A 19,390-nucleotide genomic window follows, 5' to 3' on the forward strand; every position below is an offset into this window, starting at 1 on the left:
TGGGCCCACGCACGGAGCTCAGCAGTCTCATAGACTCATAGACTCAAAGGTCAGAAGGGACCAGTCGATCCCAAAGCACTTGACAAAGGAGGTCGCATGATCCTCATTGTACTGATGGGGAAACCGAGGCACAGAGCGGGGAAGTGACTTGCCCCAGGTCATCCAGCAGGCCAGTGGCAGAACTGGGAATAGAAATCAGGTCACCCATGGCCAAGTCCAGTGCTCTATCTCAGGCAACACTGCCAGCTAGCGGTTAGATATTGCCATTAACTAGCCATCGGGTCTGAAATGAACCTTCTAGTGGGTGTCAAACTGCTGACATACATTGGAGGCTGGGCTGAGGCCCCTTTAAAGAATTCCCTCCCCCCCAAGATTTAGATCAGATACACGTGAATTCTCTCCGCCTTTGCTCCTTCAGTTACCTTCATAATCGCTGACACACTTGCCAGCAGCAGAAGCCATCCCCGGCTCTTCCGTCCCCGCTGGCCCTGCGGAATAAAGAACAGGTCAGTTCCGGGGAGACGTGCAGTGGCTCCCTCCCAGCCGGAACGCGGCCGAAGCGACTGTGCGTAGAATTAGACGCGGCCAAGGCATGCTGGGCAGAACGCATTCCGCCCCCGGCCCCGAAAGCCCCTCTCCCGCTGGCAGGAGGCCGGGAGAAGGCGCCTGTTCCAATAGCCACGTACCAGCCCAGGAAGGTTATACGTGGGGATCGGAGTGAGCGGCAAACGGACTCGGCGATGGAGTTGGATTGGAAGCTCTGTGGGGCAGGGGCCAGCTGTTTGGGCAGTGTTTGTACAGCCCCTAGCACACCGGGGTCCCTATCCAGGACTGGAGCTGGATGCAGGTCCTGGCAGAGAGACGGACGAGCCAATCCAGCAGGTGTTTCCCGCACTAACTCCAGAGGTGAACTGCCTGGGATGCGCTGTTCCAAGCACAGGCCACCGGGAAGGTGCCAATTCCTTACCGGCCTCTTCCCTGTCTGCCTATAAGTTTTGCCCAGCTGGGCACAATTTGTAAATAAATAAACATTGCTCCTAGCCAAGCAAAAAGTGCACGACCTTTACCAGGGCAGTTGGGGTGGTTCCTGGCCCAAGTTCCTGCAGCAAGGCCATAGCAGAGCTGGGAATGGTTCCCAGAAGCCCTGACTCCCGCGCTATGCCCTAACCACTAGGCAATTCTCCCTCCAAGCCAACCAGCTGGCTACTTTGGACTCACATGCAATATTTTTGTTTCTGAATGAGCCGACTTTGTTTCTCATTCAGACGCACAAGCTTGTGCATGCCGTACTGCCCACCTGTGCTCTACCAGGGCACGCGTGCTGAATGGCTCACCCCTGGCTGCAGTGAATTGCTGCGACTTCTGGATCCTCTCCTGGCCGAAAGGGCTCTCCCCTTCTTCCAGAGATTCCTCTAGGTCTTCCTCAATACTAGTGCTCCAAGCAGGCTTCTGTTGGGTCAAACGCCTCCTGGTGGTTTTAGGCGATTCCTCCAGCCTGTCTTCCACATCAAATCTAGTTGGGAGCTTTTCTTGGAAGGAAAGGAACCTTGGTCGCGGGGATGAAGATTGTTTACCAGCCTTGGATGGTTTTTGATGACGAGCTAAAGAGGAATCCGGCTGAGGTGCGTCAGCTTTCTGCAGGTACTTGACGTCAAAGGACAACCGTGTCCTTCTTCTAACTCTGGGCTTTGCATCAAAGTCAAATGCATGCCCAGGCTTCCTGGGCTTCAAAGTGTCGTAAAGAGCCAGGGATTCTGCGGAGATACAGGGCAGGGGCACTCACGTGAGTCCATCTGCATCACGGGCAAAGGGAGGACATTGCTTAAGGCCTAGCTGCTTGAAGGGACCCCACAACAATAGGTGGGCCCACCCACAGCCCAGACCCGGCTCCTGGAGGCTGGGGGACGGGAGTCAAAATACCGGACAGCCTGCTGACTGGAGGATGGCGTTCTCCCGTCCCACTGGGTCTTTGTGGGGGAGGGGAGGCCTTGGTTGGGGACTGGCAGGGAGGGAGTTTGAGACCCGACCCAGGAGCATACGGGGGGGTGCAATGGAGTAGGGCTGGCAAGGAAAGAAAACCAAGGGGCTGGTGTGAAATCCAGGCAGCGCGGGCTCCGAACGGGGGTCACGGTCACTCTACAGGGGCACACCCGGCAACTGCTTTGAGCCTGAGCTGCTGAGGGACAGCCAAGGAGCCTCGCTCGGGTCTGCACCAAAACCTCGTGAAAAGGTGCATTGAGCCACGTGCTGCGGCAGAAAATTGGTGCCTGGGTTGGGTGCATCTGGGCCCAGGTTTGACACCCACAGCCAGGGCCAGTTGGCCTCCCCGGGACTTAGACTCCATGCGACATCCCGGTCCATGCGACGCCCTGGTCCCTCTCTGTTCCAGATATATGGATGACGTGAGTCAATGACAGCTCTGAGCTTGACAGCTCAACCTGTAGCAGCTCAGGAGGTCCCTGGTTCAAGCCTCAAGAAGGCGGCCACCATATCCGGTGCTCCAGGGTTGGGCCAGCCTGGGCCTCTCACTCACCCACATCCTCGTAGTGATGCTCGAGGTCGCTCATGGCCATCAGGAAGTCCGAGATGTTCAGCTGCCTGTCCTCTGCAAGGAAAAGAGCCGGCCAGGCTTGGAGCAGGGATCTCTGCACGAGGGCCCCCTCCACCTCCCGCCTGGGAGGCTACACTAATGGCTAGCTCTGAGAGCATGGGCTGGGTGGTATACAAGGGTACAAGCAACAGAGAAACCCAGGGCAGGAGTAAAAGGCAAATGGCTAGGCCGGATGTGGCACATTTACCAGGCGCCTACCGGCCAGCGGCTCTTAGAAAAGATTGCAAATGAGGTCCAGGAGCCATACCCGGGGGTGGGGAGCTCTGCCAGTGCTCCAGGTGGTATGTGGGGAGGACACAAGGGGTCACAGACCCTGCCAAAAACATATACTCACAAAAACAAAAACCCGAGCTGGGTGGCTGAGGGATGCCCGTCAGGCACTGTCTTACCACACCTGCGGCTCCCAGATTACGACAGAGCCCCCCTTCCGCCACACTCAATTTTTTCAGATCGCGTTAAGCACTGGACTCTGGCTCCTCCCCAGCCACATCTGCTGGGAGCCGAGAGGGCCAAGATTCTGTCCTCTGGAGGTTACTTCCAGTCCCATCAGCCGCTGGAAAGGAGAAGGGGCGTCTCCCTCCCACCCCAGAGCCCTACACACAGAGGACTTTATGCATCTGCTTCTCTTCTCGCTTATGCTGGCTTCAGACCATGGATTTCAGTGGAGTCATTCCCAGTTTGCAGTGGTGTAAACCGGGTCAGGATTTAGCCCTGTAACGCTGTCTCCTTCCAGCAGCCGCCTAGCGACTCCGTGTGCGTTGGGATTCTCTGCCTCTGCAATGGGGCTGTGAAAGCCGCCCGGCCCATGCAGCGTGTGACTGCTGCCTGGAACAGGAACCATGCCTGATTCCAGCTGCAGTGCGCATGTCTCGCTCACCCCCCTAGCAGGCAGCACTGGGGATCATGGCAGCAGGACCTGTCGGGAGCACTAAGGGGAGATCTTGCTTTGCTACCTGCACGGGGTCAGGAGGCCAAATGCTCTTCCAGCCCAAGGCAGGATCTGGCCCTAGGCACTGGCATTTGACTTTGAAGGGATCACACGTTCTTCCACACGGGGACCCGTGTCCACGCACCAGCAGGTGAGAGACTCACTGTTCACGTAAACGTGTTTCAGCGCCTCCTGCAGCGTCTCAAGGCTTAACCCAACGCCCAGGCTGATCAGAGCAGGCTGCAGGTCGTCGACGGCGATCAGGCCTGTCCTCATCTTGCTGAAGGCTTGGTAGGTGTTCTGGAAGGCTGCAGGGAACAACAGCAGGTCACTGAGCCTCAGAGAGGTCCAGGAAGACGGTGCAGGAGCAGGACCCAACCACCAGTAACTCCTCTTGCTGAGGAGCTTGCTGTGGTGTGGCTCGTTTGGGGCAGGTCAGAATCTGACGGAAAATGTCGAGCCGTCGAAAGCCTAATGGTTTGGGGACATGTGTCTATTTTGACATGATTTGATTTAGAAAGAAAATCTGAACACATGCGTCTCTGCTTCCTTTGGGGATGGAGCGGCTTGATCTCCTGCTCCGCTAAAACTTTTTGGTTCCCTTTTTAAATGATATTATATATGTCCCCATTAAATCCAAATCAGAATCAGAACAAACCATTTCCATTTTTGCAAAACAAAAAACTTTTCGATCGGCCTGAAATGGATTTTTCTTTTCCAGAATTTCGTTGCACAGGAAACGTTGAGCACTTTTGTTCTTGCTCTGTTTCCGAATGGAAACAAAATTGCAAAATCATGGATGTTCCGCAAAATGAAAAATCCAGTAGCTGCCCAGATCTAGTCTAGTTACGTACCAGAGGGGTTTTATTTTCACATACTGTGCATTTGAATTTCGATGCAGACTGTGGGAAGGGCCATGTACACACTCATGCGTGCACAGGCACACGCATATAATCACAGTGTGTTTCTTTCATGGGACCCTCAAGGTCAACTCAAGTTCTTCCTCATTTGGGTCGGCTGATTTGCAAGTTTCTTTGCATCTAGAGAAACATCACCCAGGACCCTGGCGCAGAGACCAGGGTAGACTCCAGCTGCTATCGACTGTATTCTCACCCTAATGAGGTACAGGCCTCGTGCAGTGTTCAGATTACTCTAGGAAACACAACTAGGTGTATTGGGGGAAAAAAATCAATGAAATTGAGCTAGGTTGGTGGTGGATGGATGGAGAATTACAGAGAAGCAATGCAATGCTCTGTCCGACTCCCACTGCTCTACCTCCGGCCTCCCTGTCTCCTCCTCCTTTCCCCTCACTCACCCTCAGTCTGGGCAAAGGGCGAGGTCTCATCCAGAGCTTCCAGGAAATCGGTGAAGCTCAGGTTCCCGTTTTCTGCAACAGAGGAGAGGGGGTCAGAGGGGGAGGGGCTGGGAAAAGCCAGCGGGACGCCGAGCGGGGCCACTCACCGTCGATGTCGATGGTCTTCAGCACCTTCCGCATCTCTGTGCTGGTCACGAGGATGCCCAGCGTGTGGAGGGTGAGGAGCAGGTCGTTGATGTGAATTCTCCCGTTTCGGATGGCGCTGAAGATGAAGCAGGCTTTCGGCAATCCTAGAGCAGGCAAGCCGGGGGACAGCGGGTCAGGGTACGCGCCAGGGGCAGGGGGCACCTTCCTGCTCTGGAGCTAGCCCCGGGGACGCAGAATCTGCTCCCAGGGGGCTGGCAATGAGAGGGGCAGGCCATGGACCGAGGTGCCTTGCCAAGGAGGCTACAACCCGGGCCACCAGCAGGGATAATTAACGCGACACCTCGAAGTTCCAGACCAGATTCTGGGAACCGATTCCCTCCGGCCGCCCGTTGCCATTGACGCCTAGCGGGTGCATGAGGCCACCAGATCTGACCGGTCACATTCCTCCCCCGGGTGTGAGCGAGGGCACGAAGCACGGTCCTGCAGGGAGCTCTCTGGGCCCTTTGATATAAAAGCCGGAGCCTCTGCTGACTCACTGAGCTAACTCACTAACCATCGTTAGCCACTGAATGTAGCAGCCTCATAAGCTTCTAGCCACCAAATGGGGACAAACAGCCCACGGGGTTAGCGTGGGTCCCACCACAGGCAACGCAGAATCAGCTCCTGATCTCATCAGCCAGGGTGAACACAGACTCGTGCTGCTGATTGCAGTGGACTCAGACCCACTGCAATGCCAAAAGCCTCCGCAGCAGCCAGGGCTGGCTCTAGTGTTTTCGCCGCCCCAAGCAGTGCGCCAAATTGCCGCCGCGGACGGCGGGGGCAGTCCGTGTGCCGTTAGGGCGGCATGCGCGTTTCCGCAGCAGCAGCAATTCGGGGGCAGCTTCTGTCTTCAGCCGGAAGACAGAAGCCGCCGAATTGCCACCGCGGACAGCTGAACGTAGAAGCTGCCACTAAATTGCCGCCGCTGCGGAAACGCACGAGCCGCCCTAACGGCACACGGACTGCCCCCGCCGTCCACGGTGGCAATTCGGCACGCTGCTTGGGGGCAAAAACATACGGACTGCTGCCCCTTGCAGAATGCCGCCCCAAGCACCTGCCAGCAGCATGCAAACTGGCTGTTCATACCAGAACCAAGGGGCTGCTTGGAAAAGCCAACGGGGAGGAGCGAGAGGGAAATCTTTGCTTGTGAGCGATGATTCAGACTGCTGCGAGGACAAGCAAACCCCACGGGGCCCCAGCCCGCTGCACCAGGGCTGTGTCTTCACTGCAGAGTCACCACGAGTTCCCGCCACTCGCGTTCGCTCCTGTGGCTCGAGTGGCAGCGGCCACACTGAGAAATAACATTCGCGCTGCCTAAAGCGGTCGTGGTAGCTGCTGACGAGTGGTGCTAAATCCAGCGGTGCCTGTCCCTGCCCCCGCGATGGGCCAGCCCCACCAGTCCGCACGCCAGGTAAGAGTCTGTGCGTGTGGACAGGAGTCAGGAGAGAGGCAACACCAGAGTTACAGCCCAAGCTAATTCTGCAGTGAAGACAAGCCTGCGGCCCTGTGAACAGCCTGACCGAATCCAGGAAAACACAGGGAGCAGGAAACCTCCATCTCTTTGTTGTCCGTAGTTTACTTCAATTCAGCCCTTTTAGGAGCACAGGAGTGGCCAGACTGGGTCAGACCTAAGGTCCAGCTACCCCGGAAACCTGCCCCCCACAATGGCCAGTGCCAGCTGCCTCGGAGGAAGGTAAGACCCCCTGCAGCAGGAAGCTGTGGATACCTGTCCCCAGGTAAAGTCTCCTCCTGACCCCCCACCAGCTAATCCCTGCTGCTTGCCTAGGGCTGGCTGGCTTTTCCTCTGGCCGTCTCCCAGAGCTTTACGAAGGTGCCATTAGTCCCATTTGATAGATGGGAAAACTGAGGCACCGAGCAGGGAAGTGGCTTGCTCAAGTCACCCAGCAGACCAGAGAACAGAACCCAGGCCTCCATGTCCTAGGCCACCCGGCCTCCGCAGCTAGAGTGAACCAGCCCTTCCAAAAATCGTGGGGTTTTCTTAAAGCATTTACTGTTCCCAGTTACCCCGCCCCTCAGAAACTCAGACATGATTCACGTCATCTTCCTGAGCACGTCTGAGTGCACGGACAGCCTGGGAACAGGGGACACAGAGCTGTTATTATTTAAAATGGTGAAACCCTCCCCCTGCAACCCTCCTGCCCTCTCCACCCCCCACAAAAATTTAGTTTTTCAACAAACACCTGAAAGATTTCACCACACATGAAAAAAAAAATTCATTTCCACCCAACATTTTTTTTTTTTTGGTGGGAGGACCAAAGAAATCATTTCCCACCAGCTGCCACCGGCCTCTCTGAGCCGATTCAATTTCCAGGGGGTGAGGGGGTGCGCGCGAGCCCGGGTTACCTTCAACTCTCTGCACAGCCCAGGGCTCGTCTTCCCCCACCTCCTCGTACAGATTCATGTAGAGGTTGTTTAAGACTTTACTCCTCCTGCCAACGAAGCAGACGCACACAGAGTCTCGGCACTGGGCCGGGTCGCTGACCGCAAATGGTCCTGGGGACGCAGATCTCAGACCCCCTGGTCACTGCGAAAGGCTCATAGCCAAAGGGATCGGGCGGGAAGGAGGCCGCCAGGAATCCCCGCTCCACGGCCCACCCTAGACGGCCCCACACAGGGCCGGGAGCAGGGAGATCGGTGGATATCCAGCGGGACGGAGACTCGCCAAGGCAGGGTTCCCATTCTGCACCGCTGGGCGTTTTCCCACTGCATGGGGGCAGGACCAAGCCCCACAGCGCAGAGAGGCCAGCAAACGGCCGGGGGAGCTCTCTCTGACTCTGCCCCCCAGTACCACGGCATCTGAGCCGGCTGATTGCTGGCCTTTGAACCACTGGCCCTGGGCCCCCTCTCATTTCCCCGGGCCACCCCGCGACCTCACACGGCTCAGCCCGCCCAGGCACTGAGGAACAGGCCGCTGGCCGGCCAGAGACGCTTCACGCCGGGCACAGAGAGGGAGCGAGCGTCTCCTGCTCCAGGAGGGACGCCGGACGCCTGCCGGTCGGTACCTGGGCGCCTGGGAGACGCGCTGCTTGGGATAGCTGGGCGAGGCGGCCGTGCTCCTCCGCGGCCGAGTCCGGCCATACCCCTGGTCCTCGCTTTTCTTCTTCCTCCGGCTCGCTGCTCGCTGCTTCAGCATCGTCTCAAAGGAGGGGGTGATCTGGGGCCAACAACAGAGGCTCTGCCCCGGTCAGCGGCTCATGCAGAGGCCCCTGGCCCGGAGCAGCTTCCCTGGGGAGTGGCTGGACCTGTGATGCCAGCGTAAAGGGGAAAACTGCCCCGGACCAGGATAGCTAATGGGGGAATAAGCTAGACCAGCCTGGCCCTTTAAGGGGAGTCAGGCCCAGCCTTGTCTTTGACGGACCGGCTACCCTCCCAGCTGGCCCCATGGGCTGGCCTGGTTCCATGCTTAGGCCTGGCTGGGAAAGGGCCCTGGGCTGCCCTCCCAGAGGTGAGAAGGCTCCGTTAGCAGGAGCGGCTGCAGAAGGGCAGCTGGCTCCTCTGGCAGGCCCCAGGGAAGGGTAACGTCCAGGCCGACGGTCTGGGGGAGGTTCGGGAGGAGGGTAGCACGAACTGAGGGGGCAAAGGGGAAAGCCCCCGAGAGCTGCGTGTTTGGAGAATAAAACTGGAAATAGACTCTGGGTGTGGCAGGGAGCCCATCATGGGCCATAGGGACAGGCCAGCAGCCTGCATAGTACAAGGCCCCCGTTCACCAGGACAAGGCCCCCGTTCACCAGGACAAGGCCCCCGTTCACCAGGACAACTGCATCCACACGAGGGCGTGTACTGGTACAAGGATATCAGCAAAGAAAATCCCCCCCCCACCTGCCATAGTGATCCGGGTACAAAACCAGCATGTAGCCAAGGGCTGTGGTGATGGGGGAGGTGGGGAAGACAAAGGGGGAAGCAACATGAGCAGGGTGGGACCCCTGAGCACCGTGAGGGAAACTCATTTCCAGCCTTTTGGGGGCCACGTTCACCGTGTATGAAGGTCTGGGGGAGGATTGGGCCAAAAGAAACCTGATGAGGTTCAACAAGGACAAGTGCAGAGTCCTGCACTTAGGACGGAAGAATCCCATGCACTGCTACAGACTAGGGACCGAATGGCTGGGCTGCAGTTCTGCAGAAAAGGACCTACGGGTTACAGCGGACGAGAAGCTGGATATGAGTAAACAGTGTGCCCTTGTTGCCAAGAAGGCTAATGGCATTTTGGGCTGTATAAGTGGGACATTGCCAACAGATCGAGGGATGTGATCATTCCCCTCTATTTGACATTGGTGAGGCCTCATCTGGAGTACTGTGTCCAGTTTTGGGTCCCACACTACAAGAAGGATGTGGAAAAATTGGAAGGAGTCCAGCGGAGGGCAACAAAAATGATTAGGGGGCTGGAGCACATGACTTATGAGGAGAGGCTGAGGGAACTGGGATTGTTTAGCCTGCAGAAGAGAAGAATGAGGGGGGATTTGATAGCTGCTTTCAACTACCTGAAAGGGGGTTCCAAAGAGGATGGATCTAGACTGTTCTCAGTGGTGGGAAATGACAGAACAAGGAGTAATGGTCTCAAGTTGCAGTGGGGGAGGTTTAGGTTGGATATTAGGGAAAACTTTTTCATTAGGAGGCTGGTGAAGCACTGGAATGGGTTACCTAGGGAGGTGGTGGAATCTCCTGCCTTAGAGGTTTTTAAGGTCAGGCTTGACAAAGCCCTGGCTGGGATGATTTAGTTGGGTTTGGTCCTGCTTTGAGCAGGGGGTTGGACTAGATACCTCCTGAGGTCCCTTCCAACCCTGATAGTCTATGGTTGTATGATTCTATGAATGCCTATCTGTGTGTGCACAGGTGAGCAGGTGGGTGTGTCTGCGTGAGCGCGCGCGCATGGCCGTTGCGTGCCCCTGCGTCACCGTCTGTGTACGTGCAGGCGTGTATTTGTGTGCATTGTGTGCTCATGGACCAGCCGGGACGGTTCTCACCTCAGTCGCTTTATCTGCCTTTGGTACCCGCTTCCTGTATCTCACGTGCCTCACTGGCGACGCCGGCGCAGAATCTCGCCTGAATTACCAAGAAACTCCCAGGGATTAGGGCCTGGGCATTATTTTCTGCCTCTTTGTGTCTCCTTGTTTTTCAAGCCGGCTGCTTTTTACCCGAGCGGGGCCCAAGCAGGGACGCTGGATCTGGCCTTGTCAAACCTCGGGCAAGTTTGGGTCCCAGCTGAGCTACCAGATCGTGGCTTGGGACTGTCTCTACAACAGGCCGAACCACAACCCAACTCTAAAGAGCCTGAACAGTGGGAAAACTTCACGAGGGATCCTGCTCTGGACCTGAACATCAGCGAGCCATTCCCCGACCGGGCCAGGAGAACGCACGTTCCTCCGGCTGCAAGGCGTGGACTGTCACGCAGGGCAGAAACCCAAGCCCTCTGACTCACGCTGGGGCGAAGCCAATGGGATCACCCAGAGCTAAGCGATGGCCGACTCGGGAGGTCAGACTGATTGACAGTCACTAGATGCTGCGAGAGTCGCAGCCGGGCGATGTAGGACTCTGACCGGCGGACGTCTCACGGCGTCGGGCCTGTGGCTGCAGCGGGAGGCGCCTGTGGATCCGGCATCGGGGTCCCCCGGTTCCCTCCCCACGGGTGGCTGGGACGGTTGTGCGGATGCAGGCCCGGCTCGCTGCGTATCCCCGGCGAGAACGGCCACCACAGCCCCAGCGAGCCGGCGTCAGCCTGCCAGCGCGTGGGAGACCCAAAGGCAGGGAGGGAAGCCCAGTTACCTCTGCTCGGGGCCGCCAGGCCTCAAGGAGGGGAAAGCCCCACTGGCTTCAGCGGAAGGAAGGGTCTGGCTATTCCCCTCCCAGGCCTGGAGTTTAACATTAGGGTCTGACGGACACACGCCTCCCCATGCCGGGGGGCTCGGCTGCTGGCAGCCACACACCACTGAGGCTGGGTGCAAGAGAGAGGGCACGACTCCAGACCCCCAAAGGGACGGAGCTAGGCCGCGAGGTGCCCCGCGCTGTTCTCGCTTACTTTGCTTTCGGGCAAGAGCCTCTCGGCTGCCGCCACGCCTCGGCAGCTGGGGAGACCGGCGGCTCGGCCTTCCCCGCGGCTGCTCCGTGGCCGGAGCTCTGCTGCCAAGCCTGCACGACGGAGGAGCGGGGTGGCTGTGGCAGGGTCTGCTGGTCCGGCGGCTCCCAGAGCTCCATCTCCTCCTCGGCCCCTTTAAATCTGAGCAAAGGGGGAAGAACCAAACATCCCCTAACCGTGGCCAGCCGCACTCCCACGTCAGCCCGACACACAGCCGCCTCCGTGAGACCCAGAGCGACGTGCCTCCATGGGGCATTCCCTGGGGCACCCTGCTCACCCACGCACCTGGGGAGATCAGGCTGAGCCTGCCCCGGAGCCGATTCAGCCTGTCTCCCTCACGTGCCTGCTATATAGGATGGACACCTACGACTCTCCATTAGCTGTCGGCAGGATGCAGTCTATGGCTCACAGCTGAGCTGTTCTGATTCCCTCCTGTAGGGGGCAGTGGTGGCTTGTGTGCGCACATGCACCCCCCGCCCCTCCCAGAGGCCAGTGCATGGCAGTTGCACATTTAACGACCCTGCTTAGATCTCTGTTAATTGCAATCAGCAGAACTCCTTCATTTCTCACAGGTCACCGAACACCCCAGCGCCTCAGATGTGGGTTTCCACTTGCAACCCCAGGTGCAGAGCTCCGACTCCTCTGGTCACACTTAGCCCAAGGGCTTCAGGAACCAGAGTCCCTTCTGTGACCAGGACTTTGGGAGACCCTGAGGTGTGAGCCAGAGAGTCTGTCTGTATCCAGGGTTGCCTCTCTGGAGCGGTTACAATCCACTCCTGTCTTCTCTCCAGTCCCAGCGCAGATGGGGGTCTGGTCACCAGAATCCCATCCTTGCTTTGCTAATTACACCTGTCCCCTGTTATGGCTGGAGCTGTCTCTGCCTAAGAGCGCTCCTGGCTCCATCCTTCTGCCTGGGACGCGGAGGATTGACTCACCTCTGCTTGAAAACTGGCAATCCTCCCGGAGCAGCCTGATGGGAATTGGGGCGAGGGTTTTCCTCCGGCAGAAACCTGGCGGGGTTAAGGCCACACCAAGCCTGTTAGAACATGCAGGGAAGGCCAATGGCCTTTAGCACCCAGGGCCCACGGATTGATTTTTGGAGCAAGCTAGAAAACGAGCGGTTAATTGACACCAGCAAGCTGGAATTTGAGTCTGGGTTAAACAATAGCTCTGGGAGCAGGGGCTGGGCCAGCACCGGTTAATGATGCACAGGGGGTGGGGATCGTTGGGAAAACAGGAAGGGTTGCAATACAACAATCCTCCGGCACCCTCTAGCGCACTCCTCTGTGTATGTGTGGGTGACGGAAGCGGAGGGATTCAGAGCGGCCTAGGAATTTAGATGCACGTTTCCCATTCATTTCAGTGGGAGATGCCTGCCTGAACCTCTGGGAAGAGTATCAGAGGGGTAGCGGCGTTAGTCTGGAGCTGTAAAACGCGACAAACGGGGCACCTTAGAGTGGGTATGCACCACGAAAGCTCATGCTCCAATACGTCTGTTAGGTGCCACAGGACTCTCTGTCCCGCGGAAGAGCTATTGGAAGCTACGAACTAGTCCAGCCCTGAGAACACTCACTCCCAGGTATAGGCCATGCAGGCTACTCGCTCCAGCAGGAACTACTCTGGGGAGTAAACAATCCGGCAGTCAGTTGCAGGGGTCTGACTGCAAGCAGGGGCAGGGATCTCTGGGGCAGATGGGGAAAATGGTCACCTGGCCACCACCTGGATTTCTAGAGGCTGAGGTTTTAGATCCACGTTACAACCTTGCCGTAAGTGCATCCAGAACGTGCATTTCCCCCTTCTGCATGGCGACGTCTGTATAGAAACCACCCAGTTTGGGAAGCCAGCGGAGCTGGGAATTGACATGATCCATGTGTCTGGAAGGGCCCGGCTGCCCGGGGAGGCGAACGAGAACTGAGCAGGAATTTTTCCGACCCAGCGGTTTTTCCATTGAAAAATGGTGGTTTGTCAAAACAGAAACAGAGCCGGGTTTGCTGAAATTCCCGACTTGAGAAATGTTGGGGATGGGGAGGGGGAAGGTTCAAAAATTGGCCACAGGTTTTATTTCCACATGTTCAAAGGGAAAAAAAATAATAATCCGGATTTCTGGCTCGCGACCACTTTTTGTTCAGAAACCGAAGCCGATTAGACTGGGAGAAAGATTTAAAAAAAAAAAAAAGGTCAAAACTGGAACAAAACATTTCAAACGTATCAAAACCAAAATGCTTCGATCGGCCCAACCCAAAACAAGGCCTCGGTTTTCTGGTTCGCCATCAGACTTTGACTTTTTGTCCCGATTTGAGACGGGGGTGGGGGAAAAAAGTGTCCCAGTCTCGCAAATACGGAGGCTGGTTCCCAGCCAGCCCGGGGGCGAAGCGCCTCGATCCCCATGCGCTGCTGGGCTGGGGCGACTCGGGGCTCTTTGCTCTGCGAGTCAGGCCTGACGCAGCGAGGACGCGGGGTCCCGAAGGGCTGCAAAGGGAAGTCACCCTCTTGGTGAAGCCCGTCCCTCAGCAGTGTGGCAAAAGCCTCCATCCACCCCCCAGAATCTGGCCCCCCAACTCCTGCTAGGTAAAGGCTCCCACCGGCTGGGAACTTGAGGTGCAAGGGCTCCATCTAGTGGCCAGCTGGAAAAGTCACAACTCTGTGTCCTCCTACCTCACCTCCTGGATTTCCTGGCGTTTCCCTCCTGCGTTTCTCTTTCTCCTTATACATTTAGGCCCTGACGCCATAATGCTCTGCACGGGGGGACCCTTAAATCAGCGCGGTGCCACCTGCAGAGATCATGTGGCCTAGGGGATACAGCACTGGACTGGCACTCAGGAGACCTGGTTTCCATGCCCGGCTTTGCCAATAGCTTCTGGGTGACGCTGGGCCCCACTTTGCGCCTCAGTTTCCCCATCTGTACAATGGGGACAGTGATACCGCCCCCCCCATTGCGTAAAGCACATTGAGGTTGGCAGATGAAAGGCGCTAGATCACAGGTTACTGCGATTAGTTTGCGTTGCAGTAGCATCTTGGGGCTCCAGCCGAGTCTACCAAGTGAGCTTTAAAGTTGAGGGAACTTTTCTTTGGTTGGATTCCCGTGTGGCTTGAGGAGGGGCGTTCTGAAAAGCGCCCTCCAGCTTCAGGAATGACTGTGAGTGGCAATAAACACCCCCGGGGGGTGTGACAGGCTGTCCTGGCCCAGCTGTTACTTGGATGGCACGTACCCAGCTGGGACGGGGGTAAGCACGCGGCGGTCAGAGTTCTTCACAGGGAGCCTGAACCAATTGTATGGATAATGGGCAATGTTTTCTAACCCACCCCCAGCACCCAGCAGCTCAGCCCCACTGCTCCCCCTGGGGCTCCTCACACCCCTCTCCAGCTCCAGGGGCTGCAGGGGCATGCCCCTTCCGGGCTGGGGGAGGCAGCTCCAGGGGCTCGTCCCCCCAGTTCCCAGGCTGGGTGTTGCAGGGAGGGCAGGGAGCAGACCCCATTGCTCACAGGAGGGGGCTGGGCTGCCCTGAGCTGCTGGGTTCCTTAGCACCCCCCTTCCCGCCTGTGAGAGCGGATCCGGCTGCCCAGGGGAGGGAGATGGGGCGAGAGCTCTGCCTGCAGCAGGCTGCTCAACCCAAGGCAGCAGGCAAGTGGGGCAGGCAGCCAATCGGGGGCTCATATTTGCTAGAGGGATGGAGCCCCCTGCTATCCCAGCCCTGGGCTCCCCACCCCCAGCTCTGCCGGTGCCCCTCAATCCCGATCCGCAGCCCCCTGCTATCCCAGCCCTGGGCTCCCCACCCCCAGCTCTGCCGGTGCCCCTCAATCCCAACCCGCAGCCCCCTGCTAGCCTGGCCCTGAGCTCCCCACCCCCAGCTCTGCCGGTGCCCCTCACTCCCGACCCACAGTCCCCCACTATCCCAGCCCTGGGCTCACCACACCCAGCTCTGCCGGTGCCCCTCAATCCCCACCCGCAGCCCCCTGCTATCCCAGCCCTGGGATCCCCACCCCCAGCTCTGCCGATGCCCCTCAATCCCAACCCGCAGCCCCCTGCTATCCCAGCCCTGGGCTCCCCACCCCCAGCTCTGCCGGTGCCCCTCAATCCCGATCCGCAGCCCCCTGCTGCCCGAGCCCTGAGCTCCCCACCCCCAGCTCTGCTGGTGCCCCTCAATCCCAACCCGCAGCCCCCTGCTAGCCTGGCCCTGAGCTCCCCACCCCCAGCTCTGCCGGTGCCCCTCACTCCCAACCCGCAGCCCCCTGCTAGCCTGGCCCTGAGCTCCCCACCCCCAGCTCTGCCGGTGCCCCTCACTCCCAACCCGCAGCCCCCTGCTACCCGAGCCCTGAGCTCCCTACACCCAGCTCTGCCGGTGCCCCTCAATCCCAACCCGCAGCCCCCAGCTAGCCCGGCCCTGGGCTCCCCACCCCCAGCTCTGCCGGTGCCCCTCAATCCCAACCCGCAGCCCCCTGCTATCCCAGCCCTGGGCTCCCCACCCCCAGCTCTGCCGGTGCCCCTCAATCCCAACCCGCAGCCCCCTGCTATCCCACCCCTGGGCTCCCCACCCCCAGCTCTGCCGGTGCCCCTCAATCCCAACCCACAGCCCCCGGCTATCTGAGCCCTGGGCTCCCACCCCCAGCTCTGCCGGTGCCCCTCAATCCCAACCCGCAGCCCCCTGCTATCCCAGCCCTGGGCTCCCCACCCCCAGCTCTGCCGGTGCCCCTCAATCCCAACCCGCAGCCCCCTGCTATCCCAACCCTGGGCTCCCCACCCCCAGCTCTGCCGGTGCCCCTCACTCCCTACCCCCAGCCCCCGGCTATCCCAGCCCTGGGCTCCCCACCCCCAGCTCTGCCGGTGCCCCTCACTCCCGACCCACAGTCCCCCGCTATCCCAGCCCTGGGCTCACCACACCCAGCTCTGCCGGTGCCCCTCACTCCTGACCGGCTGCTCCCAAACTTTTCCAGTTCTGAGTCCGCACGCACACCTTTGCCCAGGCCCCTCACTCCTGATTGAACTCGGATCCTCAGCTCTCCATGGGAGAACGGACAAGGCCCCACCACCCAAATCCACGTGTAACTCTTTAGCACCAAACTCACTCTGGGTTTACGAGAGAGACCCCAACTTACCTTCCTGGAGCTGCTTTGCCTGGCACACTCACTCCTGAGCAAGAGGCTGCCTTAGGCCAGGTGGCTGAAAGCAGACTAGCGGAGGGGGGCACCGTGTGGCAGGGCTGGGCGGATGCCCCAAGGCCAACTCACCCGCCACAAGATGGTGAAAATGACATCGGCTTTGGCTTCGGGCAGGGGCCCTGGGCCGTCGGGGCTCTGGACCAGGGCAGGGTCCAGAGGAGCCTTGTGACAGTCCCGGTCCGTGCCCTTCGTGAGAGGAACGTGCAGCCCGGAGCGCGCTCCTGGCTCCCTGATGTCACTGTTCCGGCCTGATGTCACAGTGTGCCAGGTGACAGAGAGAAGAGAAGCTGGAGGGGCAGGCAGCTCCTGGTGCCCGGCCGGGCTGTGGCCAGCAGGACTCTAGGGCTCTGCCCTCTTCTCACTGACCTGAGCCTGGGAGCAAGGCAGTGCAGCCCCAGGGCTGTCCTATCTACACCTCGCTGCACCCTGGCCTCAGGGGCCTTTCCAACAGACAGGATCTGTGGCCACTCCTGCTGGTCCCCGTGCTCCCCCCAAAACACCCCACTCTCCTGGGGCCAGGCTGGGCGCTGGTGCAGGGCCTGGTGTGTCATTCCTGGGGAGCTGCCTAGAAGCTGGCCAGCTTTGCATGGCCGGGGCGACCCAAGCAGCCGGAGCAGGGCTTGGATCCAGCCCCGAGCCGCCAGGGCGATCGCAGCGAATGCTTCCCGGCTCAGCAGCTCCCCGGGGTCCCCGCTCAGGCAGTGCGGTGGGTGATAGATCCATCCCCGCACGGGGAGTCAGGCGGGAGGCCTGCATTAACAGGCCAATGAAAGGATCCCAGGGGTGCCCAGGCGGCGTGGAAAGGGGCAGCTCTCCTTTGTGGGACAAGGACGAGGGCTCATCCCTCATGTGGTCGGGTGGGCTTCCCTCTCCCGCTCGGGCCTCCTGGCTCTTCCCCCGACCCCCTTCTGGGAACACCCAGGACTCCCAGCAGGCCCAGAAACCTGGTCACCAGCCCCCTGCCAGTCAGAACAACAGCTGGGACACCAGCAGGCCACATGCCCACTGATCACAGCTGCTGATGCCCCTGTAGCTGCTTCTATTGGTACTGACAGATTATTGAACTCTGCTGGCAGCATTTCTGCTTTCCTCCCTGGCCTCTGCTCCTTTGGCCTCTCCCGTCCTGGCCTTGAGATGCTGTTTGAGTCACCGCTGCCTTTTTGGGCTAAGTCTCGGGGGCATTTATGCCACTGGAACCGTACAAACGGCTGCAGAAGAAAATCCTCCACAGCGGAAACACCCTTGGGGAGCACCACCCATCCCTGGCAGCTGGTTGATTGAGTCTGGGTGATTATCCCTGCAAATCACTATTGTACATTGAACCTGGCTCGGGGCAATTTCCTTTTGCCAGCCCTGGGGCCTGACTTCTCATTAGACCCAGCCCCAGCCAATCTCCCCTGCAGCACAGCCTGCAGCATTTCCTCCTGAGCCGCATTCAGCTGCTGCACCCTGAGCTGAGACAGGGACTGCTTGGCTGTTTGCGCCTCTTCTAACCTGCTAGCTCCTGCTTTGTGAGGGGGCGACACACGCCTCAGGTTTTACTGCCACACCCCCCAAGGAAAATTGTTCGCTGAGTGTCCTTATCTAAAGCCTCATTTGCAAACCAATAGTGGCCCAGGCGCTCACTAGATGGCTGCCGCTCCTCCTGCTCTGCACCAACCGCCTCCAGCTGCTGCAATTCTCAGGGTTTTCCCTTAGTGCCAGTTTTGTAAAGGGGCCAGCGCACCAGAGAGAAAGCTACTCACAGGACTGCAGGCTGGGCACTGGCTGCTTTCTTTAACGGCAGCCCAAGGGGGTGTGGGAAACTCCCACTGAGCAAACAGGAGCTGGGGAGGGGCGGGGGAAGCATGGCTCCAGCCCATAATTACCCAGCTAACCCGGTTACCCCTATTATGACCATTCTGCTGCACGGACTAGCTGTTTCCGAAGCTGTGCAGTGTTCATTGAGGGTAAGCCGTCTTGCAGGTTCCAGGCCTTCGCTATCAGAGAGCGGCCCAGCAGGGCCTGGGGTGGAGAACTTATAACTGTAACTGTTAAAGACAGCGCCCGTGGCCACAGCGGCTGATTGACACAGGATCAAGAGACATGCTGCGTAGTGTGGGTCCTAGTCCCCATATTGCTTTGACACAGGCTAGTTTCACCAGCAACTGAGAAGACCAGTCAGGTGCTAACCCCCTGGCTGGGATGCTGCTCGCTGTGGGGGTCCCCAGGCTGCCCCACTTCCCCGGCTCTGAAAAGTCCCAGTGGCACCCGCCCCCTGGCATGGCCACACACGGAGACCGGGAACTCACCTCCGACAGAAGAGCCATGGGGAATTGGTTTGCTAAAGCCGAGATGGGGAAATGCTGATGTGATGCCAGAGTAACACGGCGAGGCAGGCTGCCAGTAGCTTGCCTGCCCGGTAGCCGTTGTTTAAAAGGGCCGTGGAAGGGTTCCGAGTGCTATTTACGACGTAGTCTGTGTCCATTGGAAACACACACACAAAGTCCCTGCGCAGGACTCGTTCGGAAGCCAACTGGGGCCTGTTAAGGCCTCCGCTCAGGGTGTTCAGACAATTGCCCTGCGGTTTAACTGTGTTATGTTTTCTGCCCAGGCCCGAGGTAATAAAGGTAATAGGTAATAATTGGAGATATACCAATCTCCTAGAACTGGAAGGGACCTCAAAAGGTCATCGAGTCCAGCCCCCTGCCTTCACTAGCAGGACCAATTTTTGCCCCAGATCTCTAAGTGGCCTTTTCAAGGATTGAACTCACAACCCTCGGTTTAGCAGGCCAATGCTCAAACCACTGAGCTATCCCTCCTGAGAAGGCAGAATGCTGGCTCAGTGCAAGAAGGGGAACTCAGTATGTAACATTGCCTCAGCATCTACGCCCGTTTCACTCTTCTCGGCGCTCCACCCTCTCCATCCCAGGCCGCTTGCTGCAGAGAACCCCAGGGTCAGTTTGACTGGGTGCAGCCAGACCCTCGCTGCCAGGGCTTGGCACCCAGCGGCGCAGCCTGGTGGCCCCTCTGCTGCTGCTTGTCCCCCAGAATCTTCGCTTTTAAACGTCAACATTGTTAACGGCGGGATTGCTCGCGCAGCAAAGGAGGGGACGGTCGCAG

At 58.8% G+C, this 19,390-nt stretch overlaps 1 protein-coding gene across 1 annotated transcript in view; it reads right to left on the reverse strand.

Annotated features, from left to right (window-relative positions):
• EFCAB13 (EF-hand calcium binding domain 13) overlaps window positions 1–16,499 on the reverse strand; it is an 81,499-nt gene extending 65,000 nt beyond the window's left edge. Inside the window, exons 1-13 of the mRNA XM_044999942.1 lie at window positions 16,226–16,499; window positions 13,787–13,902; window positions 12,067–12,141; window positions 11,075–11,272; window positions 10,023–10,101; window positions 8,064–8,215; window positions 7,405–7,490; window positions 5,001–5,144; window positions 4,855–4,926; window positions 3,704–3,847; window positions 2,534–2,605; window positions 1,335–1,754; window positions 423–488 (exon numbers count right to left, since the gene is read on the reverse strand). Of these exons, the coding sequence (XP_044855877.1) occupies window positions 423–488; window positions 1,335–1,754; window positions 2,534–2,605; window positions 3,704–3,847; window positions 4,855–4,926; window positions 5,001–5,144; window positions 7,405–7,490; window positions 8,064–8,215; window positions 10,023–10,101; window positions 11,075–11,272; window positions 12,067–12,141; window positions 13,787–13,860 (1,582 nt within the window). The 5' untranslated portion in view covers window positions 13,861–13,902; window positions 16,226–16,499. The remainder of the gene's footprint in view (window positions 1–422; window positions 489–1,334; window positions 1,755–2,533; window positions 2,606–3,703; window positions 3,848–4,854; window positions 4,927–5,000; window positions 5,145–7,404; window positions 7,491–8,063; window positions 8,216–10,022; window positions 10,102–11,074; window positions 11,273–12,066; window positions 12,142–13,786; window positions 13,903–16,225) is intronic.
• Between the last annotated feature and the right edge of the window lie 2,891 nt (window positions 16,500–19,390).

This window comes from Mauremys mutica, chromosome 25 (genome assembly GCF_020497125.1).
Source record: "Mauremys mutica isolate MM-2020 ecotype Southern chromosome 25, ASM2049712v1, whole genome shotgun sequence".
Lineage (NCBI taxonomy): Eukaryota > Metazoa > Chordata > Testudines > Geoemydidae > Mauremys > Mauremys mutica.